Source organism: Oxyura jamaicensis, chromosome 11 (genome assembly GCF_011077185.1).
Source record: "Oxyura jamaicensis isolate SHBP4307 breed ruddy duck chromosome 11, BPBGC_Ojam_1.0, whole genome shotgun sequence".
Lineage (NCBI taxonomy): Eukaryota > Metazoa > Chordata > Aves > Anseriformes > Anatidae > Oxyura > Oxyura jamaicensis.
The window spans coordinates 7548205-7573932 of NC_048903.1; the positions used below are offsets into that span (position 1 = coordinate 7548205).

The window sequence follows — 25728 nt, forward strand, 5'->3', positions numbered from 1 at the left end:
ACAGTTTCCATGCCTCTGTCCTCACAGTCATTACACAGGAACATTGTGGGAACCTGAGTGAGAAAAAGGTCCTCCATGGTTTCTAGCTAAGATACAGTCCTTCCTGCAGACCACTGCCAATATGTGCAAGCCAACAGCCAGAAATATTTTTAACTCGTGTATAATTAAGGTGTAAATGTCTGAACAGTGTTAAAGAAGTATAAATAAATCCTTTTTGCATCCAGAAGTAGACAGCATATGATTCATTAATGCTGTTGTTCCAGATACCAATTAGTATCTAAAAGTTCCTACAGCACAATAGCTGACACTAGCACGAAGCACTAAGACTATACACACATTATAAAGTCATGGTTCCAAACTATAGATGTGAAAGTGCGGTCAACAAGTAGCCTTAGCTGTACTGCATTAGGTATTCGGGATCTGACCCAAATCCTGGTTCAGACTTACCAACGTCTGTAGTCATTCATATATTGATAATATATATTAAGCAATTACACTTTCCTGAGTATTCTACTAGAAGACATCTCCTGCCAAAGGATCTCCAATTTTGGGCTTAATGTTTAGGAAATATATCAGTGAGTAGCAGTTCTTGATATCTTTTTCTTTTCCATTGTTTTCAGTATCCCTCAATGTTTTTTCCATTTTTTTAATGTACTTTGTTCCCACTACAACACTAATTTATATTTTAATATTAAACCTTCCTTGAATACCTTTGCATATATGTTGATATGTGTTACACATGGTATTTTAAATGTATGTCCTTGCTGAATTTTCAATTATAAAGGTCAAAGAAAAAAAAAATCCATGTAATTCCATGAAAAATTATCTCCCACAGAATCAGTGTTAAAGTTTTTATTAGAGTATGTCTTGAGTTTTTGTGGCAGACTACTAGATGTATTTTGAGAAGTGTCTAGTCTCATTGTCTTGCTGTTTTGGAGGTCTCTCTCCATTTCATATCTTCATGTGTTTTTTATATAGATTTCCACTTACTCTTTTGCTCAATTTTTTATGTCTAGCTGCTCCACGACAAAGGATTGAGTTGACCTTTGATGAACCTTATTACATAGAACCCTCATTTGAATGTCGGTTTGATCATCTGGAGGTTCGCGATGGACCTTTTGGCTTCTCCCCTCTCATTGATCGTTACTGTGGTCTGAAAAGCCCTGCATTAATTAGATCAACAGGGAGATTTATGTGGATCAAGTTTACTTCTGATGAAGAGCTGGAAGGAAAGGGATTTCAAGCAAAATACTCATTTATACCAGGTAAAGGTGCCTAAAATTAATGACCAGATTAATGACGATTTGCTCCCATGGAACTCTGTGGATGTGTTTATTCTGACAGTCTAGAGCTGTATCTCATCATAAGTGCATATGAAGGCAAAGAAACAATGCAATAGTTAGAGGTGTCTGTCTTGCTAATCCTGATAGATACCTGAATAAAATCACTTTGGGAAATTGACCAAAGGGAATTACAGGTCTGTACTTTCTTACTGAAGACGTCAATTGATCTTGTTTGTACTGAAGGCTTTAGCAACTTCCCTCTTTGGTACTCTAATTTGTACCAGCTCCAACAGTGGTAGTAATGGAAAGAGCATTTTTGTAGACTAGCAGTTTGGCATTTTCAACAGCTTATCTTCTAAGGAATATCAGACAAGATGACCAAAATATCTGAGGTCAATCTATAACAGTACTTCCAGCCAGATGCAAAACATTTTAAATTTCCATTTCTGAAAAGCCAGAGGAAATATCTATACAGTCCAAACATCAACTATCGATATAACTAGATACCCTCAAACCATGGACTCAGACTTTGCTCTTTGCTCAAAGAACTGTGTAGGTAGGGTATGAAGGAGAGGATAATGTGCTGACAGTGCCTTTAGACAGACAGAAACTACATCTGCTCTGTTGGGCCACTTAAAACTGGCAAGCATTCTTTTTACAAGTGAATTTGAACTGATATCCTTGTGCAATGCTTTATTGCTGTACTTCATAGATACAATACGTGGGTAGTTATCAGCATTTTATTGTCCTTTGGGACAAAACGCAATGTATAAAAGTTAGCTCTACTACTACTATAAACGTATACACAGGCATAATTTTTTTATGCTGTCTTTACCCAACTGGTCTTCAACCCTACAGCACATGAAAATACTATACACAATTACATATTACTATTTATAGAACTTTACACCTTGCTAGGGATTTAGATTTGGAAACTCTCCACATTAACGTAGTAACCAGTCAACTGAGAGTGATCTGCTAAAATATTTCCACAGGGACAGTACTTATGCATCTTGCTAAGTCCATTTCCAAAGCCATTTCATTAACATCACTTTCAAAACTAACTTAGCCTTGTTCCAGGCTGAAGTGCTTTCTTTGCCTAGACTAACGTCTCGTGCACATGTACATGCTACGATGTACATGATTTGCTCGCTGACTTTCTATGCCACGCCTGTGACAGCATGCATCTTGGGACTTCTGTGCGACTTGTGGGGAAACACATGTCGCTGATATGTAAACCTTGGACAGCCCAGCCTATTTTAGACCCATTTTTAGCCAAGCCTAGTCCCAGTAAAGTCAAGTACCATAATTTAACCATTATGAAAAAGTATATTCTTAACTCACTGGTACTTTACATACACTATGTTACTATAGTTTAATACACAGACATGTACAGTACATTCACTGTGCATTTAGAAGGAGGAACAATAGAGGAGCACTCAACGCTAAACTCTGCCCTAATAAATGATATCTAGACCTGTGATAGTCAGCCTAATATAAGCAGCATGGGTACCCAAGGAAAAAGTGTCTTTAGTACTGAGCTGTCTTTTTTTATATTCATTATTAATAGCAATTAGCAATTTCAAAACATCAATATATTCTACTCCAGTTCAAGTTGTTCCCCGACATACAGACAACAATCTGATCAAAATGATGCACACAGAAAGATCCCTGTACTCTTGTGAAGCTCCAGTGATTTCAGAGAAAACTGGCACAGTTAAAGTTAAGAATATATCATAGGAACAAAACACCTAATAATAATTTTTGGTGTTAGGCTGGAAATCTGAGCTGTTAGCATAGAATTACAAGGTCAATCTTCGTGAAGTAATGTATTATCTAAAAAAAGTTTCTCTCTGTACCCTCCAATTGATTCAACAAACTTTCTGGCAATTTTTATTGTGACATAATAAAAATGGACATCATCTTCAGATTATAATAAGCCTAGAAGTGATTGTTAAGAATTGATAGCCCCTGTGACTCATGACTTCTTTCTATTACAGATCCTGACTTCACTTACCTAGGAGGCATTTTAAATCCCATTCCAGGTCTAGTATTACAGTACCAATTTCTTTATATATGAAATTTTAAATTAATATCATATTGCATTTGACAGCCATGTATATGTTCTCCCTAGACTGCCAATTTGAGCTCTCGGGAGCTGACGGAATAGTACGTTCCAGTCAAGTAGAACAAGAAGAAAAAACAAAACCGGGACAAGCAGTTGACTGCATATGGACAATTAAGGCTACTCCAAACGCTAAGGTGGGTTTCATTCATATCATTCGGCATGTAATGGGTCTCCAAGTCATCATTCAGCATGTAATGGGTCTCCAAGTCTTTAGAAACAGGTAATAGTGATTAGCATAAAGTCACACTTTCATTGAAATGAATTACGTATCGGTAGCTTAGGAAATTCAGACACAATGTTGTTTCTGAAATGCAACATATACAGCAAGTCCATGGTGTTATCTTCCTATTATTTGAAACTTCAAATACAAAATAACCCTGAAAACTGTTCAAGCAACATTTTCCAAGGACATTTGATTTGGCCTGTGGTTTTATTGGAAAACTGCAGGTAAAAATGCTGGCTAACAGCTTTGATAAACTACAGTAAATCTTGCTGCTATGATTTAAAATTTTGCTGCCAATAGTTCTGCTGGAGGATTTGGTTCTGTTCAAAGTCAGCAGAATGTGTACCTGGCTCCTCCCCAGTCTAATTCACAGTCCAGCACCTTCACTAAAACCCCATCTATCTCATCAGCAGTCTGAGCTGAAATGAAAGGTTTTACCTGGAAATGCCTGAGGAGCTATCACTTTTTCTCTTCTAACTTTGCTATAGGATCATACCCTCTGAAAGTGCCACAGTAAAATCTGGTTGGACTTTTCTGAGTCCCAAAAGGGGCATAGTAGCTGTTCGAGCCAAAAATCAGCAATAGATATATAGGTGCCTGATATTTGTGATTGTGTCTGCAGCATTACTTATGAAGACTACTTATGAAAAAACACACTGTCTTATAATCATTAAAAACAACTTAAGCTTTATTGTTGTGCGGAGAAAAGGATTCCAAAATACAATAACCTTAGCCTGCTTTCAAAAATAGAGAAGCTACATAACATTTCAGAACCATACACTTACTAATTACTTACAAACTGCACTGAAGAATATGTAATTTTTCTCTGTATAACATACACATCTGTTATTTGCTTCTGTGTGTGTATTAAAGCACATATTACTCCTTGCCTCTACCACATGCTAAAAAATATGCATTGTCAATAGCAGGACTTGCCAAGATGACAGTCATTCTTATCCACCGCTACGAGTTAACTAAGTAGCCCTATTCACCAACTTCCAAATCAGCACTGAAACAGCAACCTAAAAGACAGAAATAAGAGGACAAGACAAGAAACTAAAACTCCACTAATATATTTGAGCCTTTGAGGAAGTGAGTCAACTCCCAGGTGCCCTGTACTAGTCTCAGTAATAGTAGCAGTTCTTCCAGAAACAATAATAAAACCATTTTCTCTCTACATTTCCACTTGAGTGCACCAGGTCTTATGCTTAAATATTTTAATAAATTATTGAATGTTGCCAGAAGGCAGAGTTGTAGTTGGGTCAGTCCTGAGATTAGATCATCATCCTAAATTATTGAGTTAAAACATTACAGAAAAATAACTCTTCGTATTCTAAGAGTGGTTTCTCAAGCTTCAATTTTGGCAGAATTATGATGATAAAACTCATTAGATCTGATATGGTTCCATCTCTTGAGAAAACTAAAGCATAGACAAAACTAAGCATAGACAAAAACTAAGCATAGACATTTTTAATTTCCTCAGTTTGATTTTGCATTCAAAATATATTTTTAAACTAATAATTACAGCAATGAAAGGGCTTACAAAATCTGCATAATATAAATTTAATAAATCACTCCAGATTTCAGAAAATTACTAGAATTATCAGTATAATTTAAGAGCAAAGACCTTTTATATTTATTTGCCTGGCACACTAACTAGAAGGAGCGTTTGCAGAGCTGAGCCCTTTCAATGGAATTATTCCTTTGTTTTCATATGCAGATAGCTCTACTAAAAATGTGCTACTTTATTTTTAGTTTCCATTGTAATTTCACAGCACATACATAAAGCCAATCATTAAATGAAAACACCAGCACATGCAGCTCAAGCCCCCCATGTTTGTGAGATAAAACATCAATGGAAGACAGGTTCTCAGTGTAGCTGAGAACTTCCACTTGTAAATCTAAGACAGTGGGGAAAAGAAAAAAAGAAAAAAAGACTATTTACAGAAAATCACTTTGCAAATCACAGTGCTGAACACGCATGGAATCACGTGTGTTCAGGGAACGTACTTAGGTACAAAAAAAGTAGCATTTTCACAGAGATGAAGCATGATAGGATGACACAGGCTGCACCTTATCACAGAATGTGCAAGGGCAGCCTGCTTCTGGAAAACAGCGGAAAGAAAGGAGAAGCCAGGCTGGACAAGTGTATCCCATTTTTTATGTTCTCTCTTACTGTGTTTTAAATAGAGCCTGTTAACTGTACGTGGGGGGCATGTGTTGTTGTTGTTTCTCACACGAGAGTAATGCTTTTATTTCAGTGAATTCTTTAAAATTCAGTTTTCATGCTAGTTAAGGTTAAAAGCAAGGGATGGTAAAAGGGCAGAAGAGCAGGTAATATAGCAGTAGTATGGTATTCATCCACACCATCACAATCTAAACAAGAGTTTGAGATTCCTGTCAGTAGGCAGATGCATGAAAAATCTGGCTGTTGACAAGGTCTTTAGTATTCGTGGTATCAGCCAGACAGGCCATTGTAAATGCACAGTCAAGACCCAGGCTTAGCTGAGGAACGCACCGAGGACCTCATGGCTTAGAACCTTCTCGCCCTCCGCCTCCACATGGATAGATTTCTTCTCTGTCAAAATTATGGACATCTTGGGAATTTTAAAGATGGCTTTAATTTACAGGTGGCTTAATTACACATCTCATCAACTTTCACTAGAATTTTGAGAATTCCAATATAGACCTACAAGGGATTAAAAAGCCCAATGATCTTTCTATGCAACCCTAACTTAATTGCAAGCTTTCTCAAGATTCCTGCCCTAGCAAGACAAATTATTTGCTTACTCTTCAAGTACCATCTTGGTCTTCCAATTTCTTTGCTGCATATGCTCTACCACATATGTTGCTTTTTCTTTGGTTAGATTTCTATTTTTGGAGGAGTTAAGATTGGCTTAATTTTATTAACTCTTCCTAGATAGCCAGTTTACTCATCTCCTGCTTCCCTTTTTATTCAAATTATCCGTGGTTTTCATGGTTTATGTCTTTCATAACACAGCTATGTATAAGTAATTAGCTTCCATTCTGAAGCAACAAATTTTAATTTCCTTATTTTGCTTCAGAGCTTTTCTCACTAGATTCCTTCCCTTATATTTTAGCCTGATTTTTATGAATTAAAAAGGCAAGAGAGCAGTCAAAAGACCATTAAATATTCTTTCAGGACATTTATGCGTTCCTTGCATCTGTTCTAGGGTAACAGACTGTACACTTAGCAGAGCTGCTTAGACCTTTATTCAGCTCTTGTGTTGATTTTTATTTATTTTTTCCCCGGGGGGAGCAGAAATACATCAGAGTAAATTATTAAGTAAAGATTGTTTGGGGAGGGGGAATGAAATGGAGACACTTATTACAAATTCCAGGTAATATTCCACGTTGACCTTTAATGAGAGGAAATGCAAGTTCAAAAGCATTGTGAATCAGGAGTTACACAAATGTATATGGGGACAAAACATCTTATTCAAGTCTAAAAATCAAAAACTGTCTTCTCTGTATTACTTTTCCTGGAGATATTCATTTCTCTTTTCTAACAGATTTATTTACGATTTCTGGACTATCAAATGGAGCATTCCAATGAATGCAAAAGAAATTTTGTTGCTGTCTATGATGGAAGTAGTTCTATTGAGAACCTGAAGGCAAAGTTTTGCAGCACTGTAGCAAATGATGTCATGCTGCAGACCGGGACCGGCGTCATACGAATGTGGGCAGACGAAGGCAGTAGACTAAGCAGGTTTCGAATGCTGTTCACTTCATTTGTGGATCGTAAGTACATTTTAAAGTGCCTATTCTGGTATCACAGTACTTCAGGTATTTTAGGAAAAGCCATTAGCTATGTTTTATGCAGCAGGAATTATACTGTTTCCTTCACATACAAGCAGGTAAGTCAAATACTTGCTTTATTACAGTTATGAGCATGGTTCCTGAAGACTGGCTTTCCTCCTTTCTTAAAAGGTTTAATTTTCCTTTGAATTCAAGAATAATACAGCCTTAGGGTAGGTCCTTCTCAATGATTTCTACAAACGTGCACAGACTTATTTAGAAGAGTAATGAGACTGAAGTGTGCTATCCCATTAGTACCAAACTTCTGCTTCCCTGCCAGACACCACGACAGGCTCTCCTCAATCCCACGCTGGACAGTCACAAGGCTAGGAAACGCTTGTGACCCTGCTGAGTCTGGATCTTCTTTCTATCCACAGCCCTACCTTCAACTGCAGATCTGAAGGTACCCCCACTCCTGCCATGCCTAAGCTGCTGCCTCCTTTCTCCATTGCACGTGGCTCTAAAACAACACCATGTGTGCTCCCTCAGCAAAGCCCAGTTGTGTTACACAGCCACGAACAAGGCAGTTGAACTCAAATTTATTAAGAAGGCTATATTAAAAGCAGAGCTACAAATGCTGTCTGGGCTTCTGTTTGGATTCCAAAGCCTGCCTTAGAGATAGTCATTATTCTCATTGTAAATTAAGATGCTTCTTGAAAGCATCCTGTCTGTGAGATTTTCTTCTAAGCACTTTCCCTCTGAACTTAATTGAATTTGGTTGCCTCGCATACTTACAAAGGACAACATGGCCCACATTGCAGAATGTGGAAACTGCAAAGTGTCATCTTCTGCAGAGAAGTAAACTGAGTTTAGAACTGCACAGCAGACCCAAGATATACGCAGAGAACTGAATAAAACATGTCTGGCACTTCAGGAGAGCAGACCTATGCTTGTGCTAAAGGTTTTCAGAAAGCTCTGCTTGAAGAATAAGTAGTACACATTTGCTGTCAAAGACGTTAACTGTTTTTGACAGAAGTAACATGTCTGTAGACAGTTCTGAAATGGATCCTGGTCACCACCTTGCAAAAAAATTCAAGTTCCAGGTAACAGGTAGTTTGATGTTCAGCTCCACTGACCAGGAAAGTTTAACACAGAATGAAAGATAGTTTCTGCACAACAGCCTTTCTAAAGTACCAGCGATTGAAGGTAACTGTCCTATTGCCTGCTTTGTGTACATGGTAGTAAGAACCAGTAGAAAGAACATTTCAGAAACTAGTCTATCGTTTAACTTAGAGTAGGCATTTAGTAAACTTTATTGTGAATTTAAGTATGTTTTAAGCACAACCTGCTTATCACATTTGTAACAGCTTTTCCAGTACCTTACTGGAAAAGTAACTTACCTTACTTACCAGTAACTTCAATACAATTATTAATATCAGTGATAAAAGCTGGAATTAATTGCACTATCTCAAAAATGCTATGAACTTTGCCAGGGGAAATTATCCCTGTATATTTTAAATATTATGGGGCAGGGGAGGGATGAAGTGCAAGAGGCTGAAGCAGTAACCACTTCTAGGGCTGGATAACTTTCCAAAGTTAGAATTTTAAAGCAATTCAAAAGTCTTTGCCAGAAGAAAGTCAGCAAAGACATGCAGTTATTCTTATTTATCTTCTAACTTGAGATACTGTCTTTCTTGGATACAGTAATTCAAAAGTATGTGCCTGAAAACTAAGCGTTTCCTGTATTTTTAAATAGTCTAGTGATAATCAAATTTTCAAACTGAAAATAGTGAATCTGGGTTTATCTTCTCTTCAAATCTCTAACCTATTTTTCTCTTCTACCTTATTAATGATTTGTAATTATAAGAAGCCAACCATGAAAACAATCAATATTTCTGAAAAGATTTACATAAATGAGCTAATTGTGCATGACAGTCACCTAACACATACCTAGTGCTGCTTGCAAATTTGACTAAGTAATTCAGCTAACAACATTAAAAATCAATGTATTGGATTTCTGGCTTGATTCAATACATGAATAATGCCATATATAAAGAACACCGTGAAAACTGCACAAGCTTTAGGCAGCTGTTATGAGAGGAGTCCAGCTACGTCCTTGAAGTCCTGGACTGGAACCAATCAATCACTGTGACTGGTAGTCAGACTTTGTACTCCCCATATAACAAACAAAGGAAAATGAAGTCAATTTGTCCCATTTTCATGGACCTGTGAGCAAAAGCCATCCCTAAAAAATGTTAAAGAAACTACACAGGAATGTAAAATAGAGAATGTGCTGGGGGATGGAGAGGCAGCAGCAGAATGTGTCATCCAAAAAGATACAAATTGAAAAAATACGGGAATAAGAAAAGGAGTGTGTCTTGCATCATAATTCTTCCTCTATTCCCCCAAAAGAACTACAACTCCATACAGATCCGTACTGAAACACTAAAAAATACACATGGATTCCTGACAGCTTCTCTGGACACCAATTTCATAGATCTTCCTTTGTCTCAGGTATTTTAATAGACATTGTAGACTATTACATACACAGCCTTTTAAAGTTACTGTATATAAAGGATAAATAAGATCAGCATCGAATTCTGGGGAACACCACTACTGACTGCCTCCAGCTGGACTTTGTGCTTCTGATCACATTCCTTTATGCCTCTCAGCTGAGTCAGTTTTCAGTCCACCTCGCTGTCCTCCTACATAGTCTGTAATTCATCAGTTTCTCTACCAGGCTGTTATGGGACACAGTTTTGAAAACCTCGCGAAGTCAGGATATACAACATCCACCACTCTCCTCACATCTACCAAGCCAGTTTATTGCATCCCAGAATGCAAACGGATGGCTCACGAATGACTTCCTTATTTTAACGCTAACATCTCATTCATACCTGGTATAACTGGCATGAGCTATAACTTTCTAAGCATTGATAATACTTTAAAGCAATGTCCTTCATTTTCTGAATCTACTTTCCAAACAATTAAATTCTCAGCTCAATTCAGTAATTATTACATGTATCTTCCTCACTATGACATTTTAAAATGCTAAAGTTATGCAGATAAACTCTTCCAAAATACCTTCTAAATAAATTCTGTAGTATGTTAGAGGAAGAAGCACTACAGTGCTTGCACTAGAGTTAAAGCAAGCTTCCTATATGGGTCTTCTTGCCAGGTTGTCAGGGGTTAAAATTAACATGACAGTAATACAAAAGCTTAAAATGAATGAGTGGAGATTACGAAAATTGAGTGCAATAAGAAACAGGAAGACACGCATAATTGGGTCAGGAAATGCAATTTCAAAATTAAAGGCTTGAATTTTCTTTTCTTCTGTAGGCCTGACTCCTATTTTTGTCACTGAGTCTGAAGCCTAACAGAAGGAATAAGTGAGAAACATGTGGTATTCAGGACTTGTCACCCTCCTCTACTTGTAGCCTTTGGGTTTCGCTGTTGGTTTCAGAGAATCCAGACTCAAGAATAAATTTTTTCTATGAAACCAAGTAATAGAATGTCTATCACAACATCTATGCTATTTAATATGTAATTGATTACACTAGTAACAGACACTTCTGTGATAAAAATAACACATTACTGAGACACAGGAAAAAAAATCTTATCTAGTGCCCTTAAGTCATAGAGAATTCCCCAAGTATACTATTTAAAATATATATATTCTTTTTCAGGATGTTCTATAAGTATTTTTCTAACATCAAGGAGCTATAACAAACATTGATGCAAAAAATCTTTAGAGCAACTTTCTAGTTGAAGTATTTCTTCAAATTTCCAACTATATATAGACAGATAAAAAGATGGACTTTACTCTCTTAATCCTTGCATTAGTTCTGATAGCAGGATCTAAGAGCTTTGATTCACAAACAGGAATGACTTAGATGCCTCCAGTTACTGAAATCTCTTGCAGTTCCTGAAACAGTCCTCCACAAGCTGAAATCTGATTTGTCTTAAGATATTAATGGGCTCCAAAACGCAGATGTTCAGGAGCTGTTTCACAACCATTTACACAGCAGAAATACAGCAGACTGAATAAATTTATAATTGATGGTGAACATGTGATTTAAGTGTTAAGCTTTTAAAGACAAGTATTAAAGCCTTCTTCCATTCTTTGTGTTGTATGACTGCCTTTCTGCTACCCGTTTTGAGCAAGAGAGTTTTGTTTGTAGCATTGATAAATACACAGGAAAACACCCTACCCACCACGGAGTAAATAATCTGATAATTACTGATGTGCATAAGAATTGTTTCAGTTTGAAACTGTAAAGAGAAAAGAACAAATATGCATGTTAAGAGTAACAGGAATTTACTATCTTTTTTTTTCTTTTGTTATGCAATGTATGACTTACTGAAAATCCCTAACATTTTCTTCCTCTTCTCTACTGCAGCTCCCTGCTCAGGCAACACTTACTTCTGCCATAGCAACATGTGCATCAATAATTCTTTAGTCTGCAATGGCATTCAAAACTGTGCATACCCTTGGGATGAAAATCACTGCAGAGGTGAATATAGTGCAAAGTATAGCCTTTATAACCCAGGCTGGTCAGTTTGCCTTTCAAGAAAGTCCTGAAATGTCCTTTCCTGGAAATATGCTGAAGACAGCTATTCTCCTAATCTCAGAACGGTGTTCCAGTTTTTTAATTTAAACTCAGGAGGCATGTAAGCATGAAGATTGATCTAACTGCTCTATAAGTAAATCTCTTCCTCTTCAGCATGAACTTTTCATTTTAAAAGAATAATAGCTTAATAGGAAAAAGAATGTAGTATTTGCCAGGTTCCATCATATCCATTTCTAAGTTTTAAATGAAGCAAGATGTAGGGACAAGTAATGCCTTTTATTAGGAAAAAAATGATACAGCCGGAAAAAGACAGTTCTTCAAGCACAGTCTTTTTCCTCTCTACAGTAGAAGCAGCAGTCTCCAGAGATAAATGCAAATTTAAAATATTTGTTTTCATTTTACGTTCTTAATCATCGAGACCATCTCAGAGTACGTGCACCTGCTGCATGTGGTGTAAGAAATGGTGGGAGGAAGGAGGGATTGGTAGGATGTGAAGAAGTCATCACTTATGGAAAATAGAGACATATAAAACACTGCTTCTAGAACCCGGGGCAGAGAAGTATTGTTTAAACTGTCACAACTCCAACAAGTCATTTCAATATCAGGCTTTGTACAGAAAGTTCTCATGATTTGAAGAAATTACTATTCTACTCAAGCACAGATATATTTATCTGTGTTTCAACAGTAAGCGAATTTTCAGAGTTGAAACAAAAACAGTTAAAGGTCTATTTTTTTTTTCTTGCTAAAGAAGCAAAACAAGAACTTGTGCTCACCTGACAAATTGAATGGCATAAGTAGGTCTGAAAAAAAAAAAAACTGAAAGATTAAAATATGTGCTCGGTTTCAAAGAGAGAGTCTTAACTGTAGGAAGGATCAAAACTTTCTCTAACAAAAACCTTGAAATAAGATAGTGTTTTGTTCTTATTATATTTACCAAAAGACTAAAGTTTGATTTCTGTACTCAAAAGCTATTTTGCAATTGTATTTTGGACAAGCATTGTAAAAAAATCACACTGCTCTAATACGCTCTAATGGAAGGTGCATTATATGTGTTACATATTATGCAAGGTTTCCAGCTAAAAAGCATGATCCATAACTGTTAAGTTTTCAATGGATAAGTAAGTTTCCTCTAAATAATCCCTTAGCTTTAATAATATTCTCTGTTCCCTGTTAAGTGCAATTGCTGGATCTATTTCCCATCTCTAAGTGCTTTTCTAGGACCTCACGTAGAGTCTACACTTCACTAATGTACTACAGTATTTCAGAAACAAAATTTTATGAAAACTGTATCATTAGATAAGAAACCATCTTTCCCAATATTTGTACATCTGATGCTGAATAATCTACCATGTTTTATGTTGGATACAATGTAAATGCTGCTTCAGTATTTACACAGCACATAATTAAAGGAGAGTTGAAGATTGGATCCGTCTTGTCAGCTAAGGCAGACTTAAGGAGACGGATGAAACCAAAAGAACAATGTTATCTTTGAAAAGAAGGCTTCTCAATTGTGCTCAGTTCCCAGAGGCACCTGGAGTTCTCATTTAGTCCATGTCAGTGACTGCCTAAACCTGATTATGTTGCAGCCTACCTTACGCCTAAGGCCAGTGGGGCATACAAATAAATAGTTAAAAAAAAAAAAAAAAAAAAATCAGTCACATGCAATTTCTTTTAAGAGACTGGGGAAGACATCACCTTTTGATTAAGACCTTGATGAAAAAAAGTCTTCCAAGAATTAAGAAACCTAGATACAGATGAGAGAACTACTACAGCATTGAAATCTGTATCTCCCACAGAAGTATGCTAACAAGAGCCAAACTAGGTAGGACAAGGGGAGATATGCTCATTCATATTAAAGCAATAAATGTAACTTAGAATAAATAGGCTGAGCTCTGAAGCAAAACAGTATTTCAGACCTGAGTTATTAGTCAATTCCTCAGGACTCTGTTTAGTATATGGGTGGTTTTAGATTGCATATGGTGGTATGCAACTCCCTCCGTGCACTGTGTGTGGAGTACTGCTGTGGTTTAACCCGGCCGGCAGCTAAACACCACACAGCCGGTCGCTCTCCCTCCCTGCTCCCTCTCTGGGATGGGGGAGAGAAATGGGAAAGTGAAGCCTGTGGGTTGAGATAAAGACAGTTTAGTAAGATAGGAAAATAATAATAATAATAACATGTACAAAACAAGTGATGCGCAATGCAATTGCTCACCACCCGCTGACCGATGCCCAGCCAAGCCCCGAGCAGCCGGCCCCCCACCCCGGCTAGCCACCCCTATATATTGTTCAGCATGCTGTCAGATGGGATGGAATACCCCTTGGGCCAGTTGGGGTCAGCTGTCCTGGGTCTGTCCCCTCCCAGCTCCTGCTGCACCCCCAGCCTGCCCGCTGGCAGGACAGAGCGAGGAGCTGAAAAGTCCTTGGCTTGGTGTAAGCACGGCTCTGCAACAAGTAAAACATCAGCATGTTATCAGCACTCTTCTCATCCTAATCCAAAACATAGCACCCTACCAGCTACTAGGAGGAAAATAAATTCTGTCCTAACTGAAACCAGGACAAGTACCTAAGTGCATAACAGACATACCCAGATGCCAGGAGCCTGATAGCTGAAAATATGCAACATTTAGGCAACATTTTTTTCTACAGTCTTAAATGCTTTTTCCCCTCGCTAGCAACTGTTGCAGAGTCTATCACAGGAGAAACCTTGCAATCCTCTAAATGAAGTATTTTTACAGAACAGAAACCTAACTGGAAAATTTGAATCTCCAAAAAAGAATGTTAAGTATGGAAAACCATCTTGTACTGATGCTGCCATCTTGTGTGTTTCCATATGAAGTACTACCCAAAAGTGCCATATTATTTAGGTTGGTTGAGGTTTTTTGCTCCCCCTTTCCCCACACTCTTTCCTAAATGAATTTATTACCATCACTAACGAAGATGGGGAATTAGACTCACTGAATAAATGCACAGATCTAATGTGACAAATCATACAGGTCTAGTCTCTAGAACCATTAATTCATTTCATTAATAGCACAGCACTTACGTGGCAATCACAATGCAGCTTGCTTTGTTCTAATGTACAGAATATGAAAAGTAAGAACTCTCATAATCCCCATTTTTTCTTTGCAGAAAGGAAAAAAGCCGGATTGTTTGAACAAATCACCAGAACACATGGAACAATCATTGGTATCACGTCAGGGATAGTTTTAGTTCTTCTTATCATTTCAATTCTAGTACAAGTAAAGCAACCTCGCAAAAAAGTTATGGCTTGCAAGACTGCTTTCAATAAAACTGGTTTCCAGGAAGTATTTGATCCTCCACATTATGAACTGTTTTCACTGAGGGACAAAGAGATTTCTGCAGATTTGGCAGATTTATCAGAAGAACTTGAAAACTATCAGAAAATGAGGCGCTCTTCAACAGCTTCCAGGTGCATTCATGACCACCACTGTGGCTCTCAAGCCTCCAATATAAAACAAAGCAGGACAAACCTCAGCTCCATGGAACTTCCCTTCCGCAATGATTTTGCACAACCTCAGCCAATGAAAACATTTAATAGCACATTCAAGAAAAGTAGTTACACTTTCAAACAAGCGCATGACTGCCCCGAGCAAGTCATAGAAGACAGGGTGATGGAGGAAATTCCATGTGAAATCTATGTTAGAGGAAGAGAAGATACAGCACAAGGTTCGTTATCTATTGACTTTTAATTTCCTAGTTAAGGTGGTATCTGTGTACATAGAGGATGCTTGTGTATAAGGACAGTGTATATATTAAAGGTGTATTATATGCAGCGTGTGAGACGCACACACTTTTAGCTTATTATACTTCATTTGAAAAAAAAAAAAAAAAAAAAAAAAAGGAAAGAAATAAAGTCTTCATAACTAATTTCTGCTGAAGAACAGTGGACTTCCTCCCATCCTCCCAAGCTACCTGTCCGGTGGAGCAACAAGCCAGACTTCGCATGAAATTGAAAGTTAAGCATGTTGGGGGAAAGACAGCAACAACAACCACCACTGTCATTGATCAGCAAAAACAGTGATTACTACCCTTCTCTTCACATCATTTTCTCTTATTTAGATGTCTGCTTTTCAAGACAATTTTAATACCTCAGTTACATAAATAAAAGTAGTTAAGTGCACCACATATATGTCAACATAGGTGTCTTATTGTATTTGTCGAATTGAAAGCGTTAGTGTTAAGTGCCAGTTAAGACTCAAGAATTACATTACAGCCATCTGTTTCATCTCGCCTGCCATTTATATTCCCTTTAATTATCAGTTCCTCACTCTATGCTTTCTGAGAAATAAGTGTAAAGGGTTACTGCCTTTTTAAAAGATATAGAGGTTTATTAATTTTAGTACATTTGGGAATGTGATCCTCGCAGCTTGCGGTTAGACACAAGCGCTCATGTTATTCTAGATGCAGACTTCAAACTGTTTGCTTTCAAGAAGGTTTAGGATTCTAAAAGATTCTGCCATGTATTATAGATCCATGTGGCTCCACTGATTTCACCGCTCTGTTGTTAGAAAATAATTCTGTTCCCGTGTTTTCCAAGTATTTACATGAATAGGCTGTACTGTACATTTCTCTCACAATAGCCTTTTAGTCCTTATGCAGCCAATCTTCCCTACTGAAATCAGTGATGATACTTTTAGCTCATGTCCTACTTGCCTGAAAAGGATTGCTCTGACATGTGTGATCACCAGGGAAACAAGGAGAAATCAAACAACTCTTATTAACCTTTACGGAACCTTTCTCGTGCCCCTTGTTGCCACTTGAAAAATTGCACATTTCATACCTTTTTTAATGGTGGTTTGGACCTAATTTTAACATTTTTACAATATAGAACAGTTTTTTCAAATACAATAATTCTCATTGTGTTTTTTAGACTTTTTATATAGTTTGATACTGTACAGACTATTTCTTAAATCAAAATCTAGCACCTGTACAACAGGCTTGTTTCACTGTCCATTTTAGCAGCTCCGAATAACATACAGTTGCTGCCGTGTATACCGCAATTTGCCAAGCATACTTAATATGACTTCTGCATTAGCCTACATTTTATTCCCTGGTTTGTTTGGATTTATTCTGATATTTTCTTCACAAGAAACCTGTTACTAAATGTGACCTACCAGCTTGCACTAGTTATAGCCTTTATTTGGAAATGCATATAAAAGCATATTACAGTGAGATGTTTGTTGGGCTGACTACAGCACAAAAATTAGTATATGACCTCAGCACCTGAAACCTCTTCTCTTAGGAATAGATGAACAACAGCTATAACAAACTGATTTTTCATTGAATGGGAAAAAAAAAAAAAAATCAACTGTTTATAAAACGTAAAAAGAAGTGCAAAATCTTACAAAATGTAAGAAATTGGGGGGTGGGGGAGGGAGGGAACTGATTATCCTCAACACTTCCCAACTTCAAAATTAAGCCTGTCATGTATCTAAAAGAACTTAGGCAGAAGGTCACAGATCAGACCCCTAAGGTTATACCCTGCTCTCAGATTTTGAGCTTATCCCAGAACATATTTCAGTTTGAAACAACAGAAGTGGGATTTTATTATTATTATTATTATTATTTAGATGCACTTCATGCAGGTGTTAAAAAAAGCTAGTTAATTTTGACCTGAAATTTTTAGTATATTCAATTAAAACATTTATTGACATATTTCATTTACTTCTCATTGATTTCAGTAATAAATCTCTCGTCATTACCTGTATGGAACACAATGTTATTTGCTTCAGACTTAGTTCCAGATTCTTTCAACAAGAAATACATAATTTTACATGAGTCCTTTTTGTTCATATGACTCTGGTATGTGCTAGGTTTGCATGATTAAGTTTCCTTTATAAGGTATATTTGTCCATGTGATAAAATACTATGGTCCCTATTCTTTCCTAAGTTATGTTGTCTTTGAACACTAAACCTGTAATAATAAAACAAACAGCAACCCTGCAGAGTGCAAGTCTGTGGAGAAAAGGGAAAAAGCTCTACTGAAGAATTCTCAAATGGCCTAAATAATATTTTCACCTCTGTTACAACTTCCTGGTGACACGGTCAGAACACGGCTGCTTTTCTGCTACCACAGGGCAGCTAGGTGAACTCCCTTAACCAGCTACGTCTTGTAAGCAACTTTTTCCAACAACCCCAGGCCCAGCACTTTTTAGTTTGTAGCATGAAGTTGAGATACTCCTGTCTAGTTAACACCTGCCCGTTTCCCAGTACAGAGTGAAAAATCTGAAAAAGGAGAGTTCCAGTATTTCAGTAGTAGCAGACCCAACCCATATTGTGGCAAAAATCCATGCCTTTCTAGGAGCACTCTGGTTTTGCGCTCATTTTTACCCATATCCCCAATACCTTCTGTTAGCCCTGAATGCATGTAAGCAAAGAAAGCAAAGACACATTCCCTCTATACATGCTGACCAGGAAACGGTCAATGACATGACTTATAAATACCAAAACATAGTTAATTTTTCTCTTCTATAGTTTAGACATAAAACCATTTAGCGTGAAGTATTTCTTCTCGATAAAAGTTGTAAATCTACAGCTGACTTGAAAGTAAGTGAACGAGAACCGTGATTCTGGAAGTTCTGTAAGGAGATGCCTACCTTTGCAGATATGACGACAGAGGGAATTCAGTCGTCATGCCAGTAATGACTGAAGTGTTTCAGTGATCACAGACATACTGATCTGTCCTCAAAAAGCATGAAATTCTCTTGTCCAGAGTAGAATTTATGACCCTCATTGTACATACAAGTTATAGTGATGTATGATAGGAATTACTTTCTATTCTTATTAAACCAGTAAAATGAAAAGTTATGGAACGACCTGTCATTGACTGACAAGAAAAAGTGCCTGTCATGTGAACACTTCCCAGAATGCTTAAGACATTAAAATATATTTTGTTTTGTTTTTACTTGGTACAGAGAATTCTGTTTATTAGCAGCCCATCTGCTGATGTTTGAGGAAAAAACACTTTCCTTATTTTCAAATCAATTTAGTCCTTAAATAGATTTTTGTTAATATCAAAGATCATAATAAAATTTACATTTCTGAACAATTTAAGTATAATCTTTTCACTAAAGTGCTACTTGCTAGCAGCATAACTAAGAAAAAAAATCAGTACCTATATTTGAGAAGTCAAGAGCAAATTACATCTTGAGATGGAACCACTAAATCCTTATGGTTATACTGAAACTTTCTACTGAGTGGCTGACTGCATTTTACTGTGAATAGATACAGAGACTGATCATCCAGGAAGATCTACTTATATTTAGATGTTCTTCCTTCAAAGTTTATGTATGAGCCCTAAGATTGCTCAAATCTATGGACTGCTTGCCAAAACACATTTATAATCTATGTCAGACTGAAAGATGAGCTGATTTTACATTATTTGACATCATGCCATTGCAGCTGAACATTAATTTTAAAATCCTTACCACATTATAACTGAAAACCATTGAGTTAATTCATGTTTTGAAAACAAGTATTTATAGCACCTATCACAATCTAACAAAATAAAAGCTAGAATCTTTAGGGCTTCTGTTCCTGGGGTTTCCAATAACTATCTATATGTGGGATAAATCCCTCCTATGAATACATAAATAAATCACATGTTAATATGCTCTAATATGTGATTCTGTGTCACTATGGAATTGCAAATTTATTTTCACATTCAAATTCCTTTGCTACTTTTACAGAATCAGCTTAAAAAAATCTGTTTTCCATCTGTTTCATACATTAACACCAACAGGCATTTATTACTTGTCAACTTGTTCCCTCTTATCTATCAAAGATAATCCACTATATACCAGATAAAACAGCTTAATTTTTTATCAGTCTGTCTCTTCTTACAGAGCCAAGCCCAGGGAGAATCAAAGCAAGAACTTAATGTCTTAGTATGCCTTTCCATTACCATCATGTAATTTATGGAAATAGCTCTTATACAGGAGAAGCCCATAAAATTTACATCAAATTCTGCTCAAGAAAAAAAATCCAACATTATAATAAACCAAATAACAGTACATAAGACCTGTACACCTCAAAATTGAATATAATTTGCTATTTTGTAATCTCAAACAACTTCTGAAAGGTGAGATCTGTCAATGCTGCCAGAGTACTTCAGTGGTAAACACCGTACTGTTTTCTCTGAACAACTACTTCCTCTCCACCCAAACAGATTCCATAGAGATCTTTGAAGTTGTAAATCTTATTTCATTACTTTATTAATTTATTCATAGAAATATAATATTATTTACATCTCACAATTAGCCTCAAATTACATTATCACCTACCTAAAAGTTGCTTCTCAGATATGTTTAGGGAACAAACCTTATACTGTACAAGTATTATCATTAAACCATAGCATTTCAGAGTTTAAACATCATGCTAATTTTTGCTTTTATAGTGCTGCTTATCTGTCACTGGAGAAGTTAAGAGACTACAAGGAAAACTCAAAGCTCACAAGATTATCCCCTTAACCTCAAATTAATATGGCTGAACTGGAGCAAAGTCAATTGGTTTTCTAATACTCAAAGTCTAGTATTTTATGGGAAAATGATATCAGAATTTAAAAGGGCTTTTTTTTTTTTTTTTTTTTTTTTTTTCCTTAATTGTGAGAAAATGAGCTTTGTTTGCCCCTGGTTATCATACTCAGTTTGCTCATAACACTTGCCCTTAATAACTACCTATATAATAACTATTAACTATTAATAACTTAATAACTAATAACTATTAATGACTTAATAACTACCACATTCACCTCTGAATAACACAGACCGTAGGCTTCCTTTCAGTTCCACTGGTGAAGTACTTCATAATGTACAAAAACAAGAAGGAAAAAACTATTTGCAGAAACAGGAGGGAGCTGAAAATAAATAATTCTTTGTTCTAAATACAAAATGGGAGACAGTAGAATACTGACCGCTGAACATTTCTGTTTAACTCACCCTTCAATGCACTCAAATTGCTCTCCAGGTAATAAAGCATACAATTCTATTTAAGCAATATGTTCGTTTCCCTCACTTCAGTAAACACCCTCAATACTCCTAATAATTTGGAAAACACCAGATGCTAGCACTGAGAGTTTACTGGATAGCCTTCTCAATTACTGCTGATTATTATATATATATATATATATAAAAAAAAAAAAAAAGTCTATTCAGTGATTAATGGGGGTGGAAAAGAAGCAGAAAAACACTCTTGAAAGCAATTATGAGAATAAGAGATTCTTAGAAAGACAAGTCAATAAACCCCAACTCTCATAGATGCTGTAATGAATCTTCTATTTGTAAAGAACAAATAGACAAGGAACATAAGCAATACTACTCATTACTGGCTCTTCCACTGTATGTTTAATAACCCAACAGAGCAATTGAAGGCCTGAGGTGAAGGCAAATCATTTTAATTTTTCAATAGTAATGAAAAAACAAAGACCAAAGAATGAAGATGTTTGTTTTGCACTTACCAGAAGCATAAAAACTGCACAAGCCATTTTATCTTCTATTGTCATTATGTTTTATCCTGAAGTCTGAAGGGAATTCTGGAATACACAAAACCAGCACAAGATATGCATGTGAAATTCAAGTATATAATAAACTAATAAAAAAGTAATGGATGCTTAAAATAATCTCCAATACTGGGTAGTTTTTAGAACTCTGTGACTCCTAATGTTATCATATTCTCCCAGACGTTTCTGCATTTATGTCTGTTTTGACAAATTTCAGTACATACACTTAAGCATAAAATTCATGCAAGAGAGGTAGAAAACTAAGTTATTTGCCTTTAAGACCCAGAACTAATAATTAAAGCTACAAACTTGGAAAGCTTTACTGCACTGCAGTTCCCGGATCAGAGTGGGAGTAAGGACAGCATATGGGAAACGCATCCTTACTTGAACTAGCAGAACCCAAGCACGAGATATTTCTTACTGATTATTAGAACAAAAGTGTTGTTGTTTTTCATATACACACACTATAGTCTCAACTTTAGTTAGCATCAGAAAACAAAATGCTTTTCTAAAGCAAGCATGTGCATTCTTTGTCCACAAAGCTGTAACAAACATTGGGTAGATTTAAATATCACGTTACTGTGTTTAAACTTCTGAAACACCTGTTTTAACAGGTGTTTTAACCTGTTTTAACTAAAGAAGTATCAATAACTGCATTATATACCTTCATGGCAGAGTTTACTTTGCAACAAGTTACCAGATGTGTGACGTCAGGATTTAATGAAAACGTCTGGGCACCACATCTAACACTCCTTTGCTTCGGTTGTCAAATACTGATGCTCGACAAGACAAACAGAAAGCACAAAACCACTTCTTTTTCAGTACTCCCTCCTCCCCTCAGCAACACAAATAAGGCTACTAAGTGGTTTATAGCAATAGTACCACCCAAGCTCAAATTAACAAGCTGCCCTCAAAGTTTAGTGAAAAGCTAATGAGAAGTAGAAAGTATAAAAGATATCCCTGGAATGACTTTGTGTTCCTAAAAAGGTCATGGACTGCGGTTGTTTATTCCTAAAAAGGTTAGAAACAAAACAAAAATACCCACGATTATCAAACAAACACTACCAAGGGAAGAAATAACTCACTGAATTCAGTTTTCCTTGAATCACAGCTCGGGGTCGTGGCTTATCCTCGTCATAAAACTAGACAGAATTAATATTGCCAAAGAAAAAAGAGACGGAAGAGTCACTTGAGATCTACCGTACAATGAAAAATTATTTCTGTAAATTTGCAAGAAAATGCAGACTGATTGCCTTGTTGAGTTACAAATAGCAGGTTAGAATGGTTGAAGGAACTGGCAGAAAGTCAAGCCTATCTCAAAGCAGAAGGAACAGTCTGCCTCATATAGGAGATTTACAAGCTAGTCTTTTGGCTGTGAGGCAACCTTCTTCTTTTCTTTAATTACAGAAGCACTTCACGTAACAGTATGAGAATATCTTAAATTATCGTTAATTTTGCTTGTAGACCCAGGGCTAGCCTTAACAAAAATGTCTAATAATGTATATGAATACATTTACATATCAATACATATACATATGTACGGGGGGAATACATCTTTGATTTCCTCAGACAAGAGTTGAAGTTTCAGGGTCTCATATAACGCCTGCAAGATTTAGTGGATAAGCAACCAGAAATCAAGGGCCTGCCCAGTCACCTACAACATCAGAGAAGGGGAGAATACAAAAGGCGATAAAGCTGCCCGGAGATCCATGCCTTTGGAAGTAGGATTTTCTGCAAGTCTTTTGTGGTCCCAACAGTTAGAAGTCAATCCTGTCTGCATCTAGCTCCCTGGCTGTCTTTCCAAGAAGGAAAAATAAATCAAAATGGTAAAATAGTTATCCCCTCCTTCCCCCCCCCCCTTTTTTTTACGCAGCATAGAACACTAGCTATGATGTCCAGTGTAGCTCTATACTGTTGGATATCTGACTATAAAGTAGAAATTTTGTTGAATTTTTCAGATAAATTTGTCTAATCTCTAATCGATTATCATTATTCCTAAAATACAAATATTTGCATTCTCTTATGACTTTAAGGTTGAATAGCTGCTGATGACTGCTGCTGCTAAAATATGAAGAGCTTTTTAGAAGCTAGAGAGTTCTTTAGAAAACATTATCATGCTTTACATCAGTTACATTTACAGGATGCAAAAAGCAATGAATAAGTCTGCCAGAGCTTCTTAGTGACAAAATGTGTGTTCAGCCTCCAATGAAGAAGCCTCCTGTATCATAAAATAAATAGCTGTCTGTAGCAGAAAGAGATAAGCAGAAGGAAGAGAGCTAGCCTGGCAAAAATATATTAGAGGTAACATATTCCTTTCAGACAAGGAACTGTCTGAAAACAGATTTAGCCTTGAGAAGCCAAACTATTTTTAAACATTGGTGCAGACATTTTGTTTAAATGTTGATGATGCGGTGCCTTTGTTGGTTGTTTTGGTGGTTTTGCTGAGACAGAACATTACAGTATCATCAATTGTTTCCAGTTGTATGCTTTGAAATCTTGTTTTAAATTATTTCCTCATCAAATATATCTAACTAAAACACACACTGTCATTTCAAAAAAAAAAAAAAAAAGTCTAATGCATCAGCAGCAAAATTTACTTTGAGACCATTTAGTATTTATCCAGAGATGCAGGTATACAGGAAACGTTTCATATCACTAATGCTGTAGGGCTTGATCCCTTAAATCAATTAAGAGATATTCCCAATTAACTCCTTTTCTGCCTTTGTTAATCAACATTTCACCCGTTCTCTACCATTCAATGAAAGGTGCCCAAGTAAATCTCATCAAAGTATGGATTGGGATTCCTCCAAATTCTGTGTGACTGGTGCTGCCTCTCCCTCCTCCTGTTTGCCTGCTGCCTCTACCACTTCTTTGTTCCAGCCTGCGCCTGGTGTCAGGGACATAAAGCTCAGAAACAGGCAGCTGTCCGTCACACAGGCAGGCAAACTGGCTATATGAACTGACTACTTCAGCAGGATCCTGGTTCTGCTGCAAAAAATAATGATAAAGGCAAACATCTCATTCAGATGTGCATGCTGCATGCCGAGCACAGTCCTCATGCCCAGACTTAAGACTGATGACCTGTTTCTCCTCACCCCAGCACCCCATCCTTTACTGCAACTACAAGAACTTTCAAAGCATCTTCCTAACTTACTGAACAACAAAGGCAATTCTCAGGCCAAAGGATACAGACAAGCAGTTATATAAATGCTTCTTCTTATCAGTGTGGAAAGATATCACGGTACAGCTTTATTGCTTTGTATGTGGTATGAAATATAACACATTGTATTTCAGAAGTACAGTAAGTCAATTTGCCAGTCACCGTGTTGCTTTCTCTGTTTTTATTTTTTTCCCTTTTATACATATATGTATATACTTGAAGTCAAAGAATTGCTGCTACTTTCTCTTATGTTCACAGCTTGCCCACAGGAATGACACTACGCCCCATACATGCAGCTGAGTCTTTTTCAATACCTATGCTTAACAGCAATGAAATTTTGCAAACAGCCACAACCAACTTATTTCAAGAAAAGAGCAATTCAGTATAGCTATTATGGGATAATCATTTCTTATTAAAAGGCTTTCGTTGCAAGATATTCAACACCCAATTCAAGTGATATTGTCACAAAAATCCTTTCTGCTGCCTTTGTTAATCAGAACTATAACCCAGTAACATCGGACTTCAGGTCTGGAGCGTTGTAAAACAAACAACACTCACAAACAATTGTTGCCCAGGAATTCACAAACTACTCATTTGAAAGTTGTGTCCTCATCATTTCCTGCATTACATGACATCTACCTATGACACCAAGGAGAGGTTGTTCTTTGTAATAACCAAAAACTTTGGTATAGTGCTCTTCCGCCACTTCAAGGTGATTAAAAATAAAAATAAATGACTAAATTATGTACTATTCTAATAAGCCTCTTGAAAAGATCTAAGAAGATGTCTGTGGACTTACTCCACATTTTATAGAAGATGATTCTGACTGACATGAGATGGGGGAAAACAAAAGTAAAAGCCCCAGTCATACAGACTTACAGAAGTACAAACACAAACCTCAGGACAAGACGACAATGTATGTGTGGAGACAGTCCAAAACCTGGGGGAAGTCCTTCTATTCATATAATTTGAAATAGATTTTAAAAATCCATTTATTCTAAGAGTCAAAGCTATCTCATTTTTGCACTAATCTAACATATCAAATATCAGTATTTTCAAGCAAATTGCTGTTGGCTCTTAAGAGGTC

At 36.6% G+C, this 25728-nt stretch overlaps 1 protein-coding gene and 1 long non-coding RNA gene across 4 annotated transcripts in view; one reads left to right on the forward strand and one right to left on the reverse strand.

The window, feature by feature from the left end:
* NETO2 (neuropilin and tolloid like 2) overlaps positions 1–17306 on the forward strand; it is a 31733-nt gene extending 14427 nt beyond the window's left edge. Inside the window, exons 4-9 of one of the 3 annotated variants that reach the window (XM_035336754.1) lie at positions 1017–1265; positions 3284–3328; positions 3418–3545; positions 7168–7396; positions 11794–11907; positions 15094–17306. In XM_035336754.1, the coding sequence (XP_035192645.1) occupies positions 1017–1265; positions 3284–3328; positions 3418–3545; positions 7168–7396; positions 11794–11907; positions 15094–15674 (1346 nt within the window). In that variant the 3' untranslated portion in view covers positions 15675–17306. Of the gene's footprint in view, positions 1–1016; positions 1266–3283; positions 3329–3417; positions 3546–7167; positions 7397–10732; positions 10998–11793; positions 11908–15093 lie in introns of those variants that run through there. The other 2 variants (XM_035336756.1, XM_035336755.1) reach the window with 2 other exon arrangements.
* A 3211-nt stretch (positions 17307–20517) lies between these two features.
* LOC118172680 lies at positions 20518–20842 on the reverse strand. The gene is made up of 2 exons (XR_004753815.1): positions 20726–20842; positions 20518–20660 (listed from the first exon to the last, which is right to left on the reverse strand). It is a non-coding gene; the product is annotated as an uncharacterized LOC118172680 (long non-coding RNA).
* Between the last annotated feature and the right edge of the window lie 4886 nt (positions 20843–25728).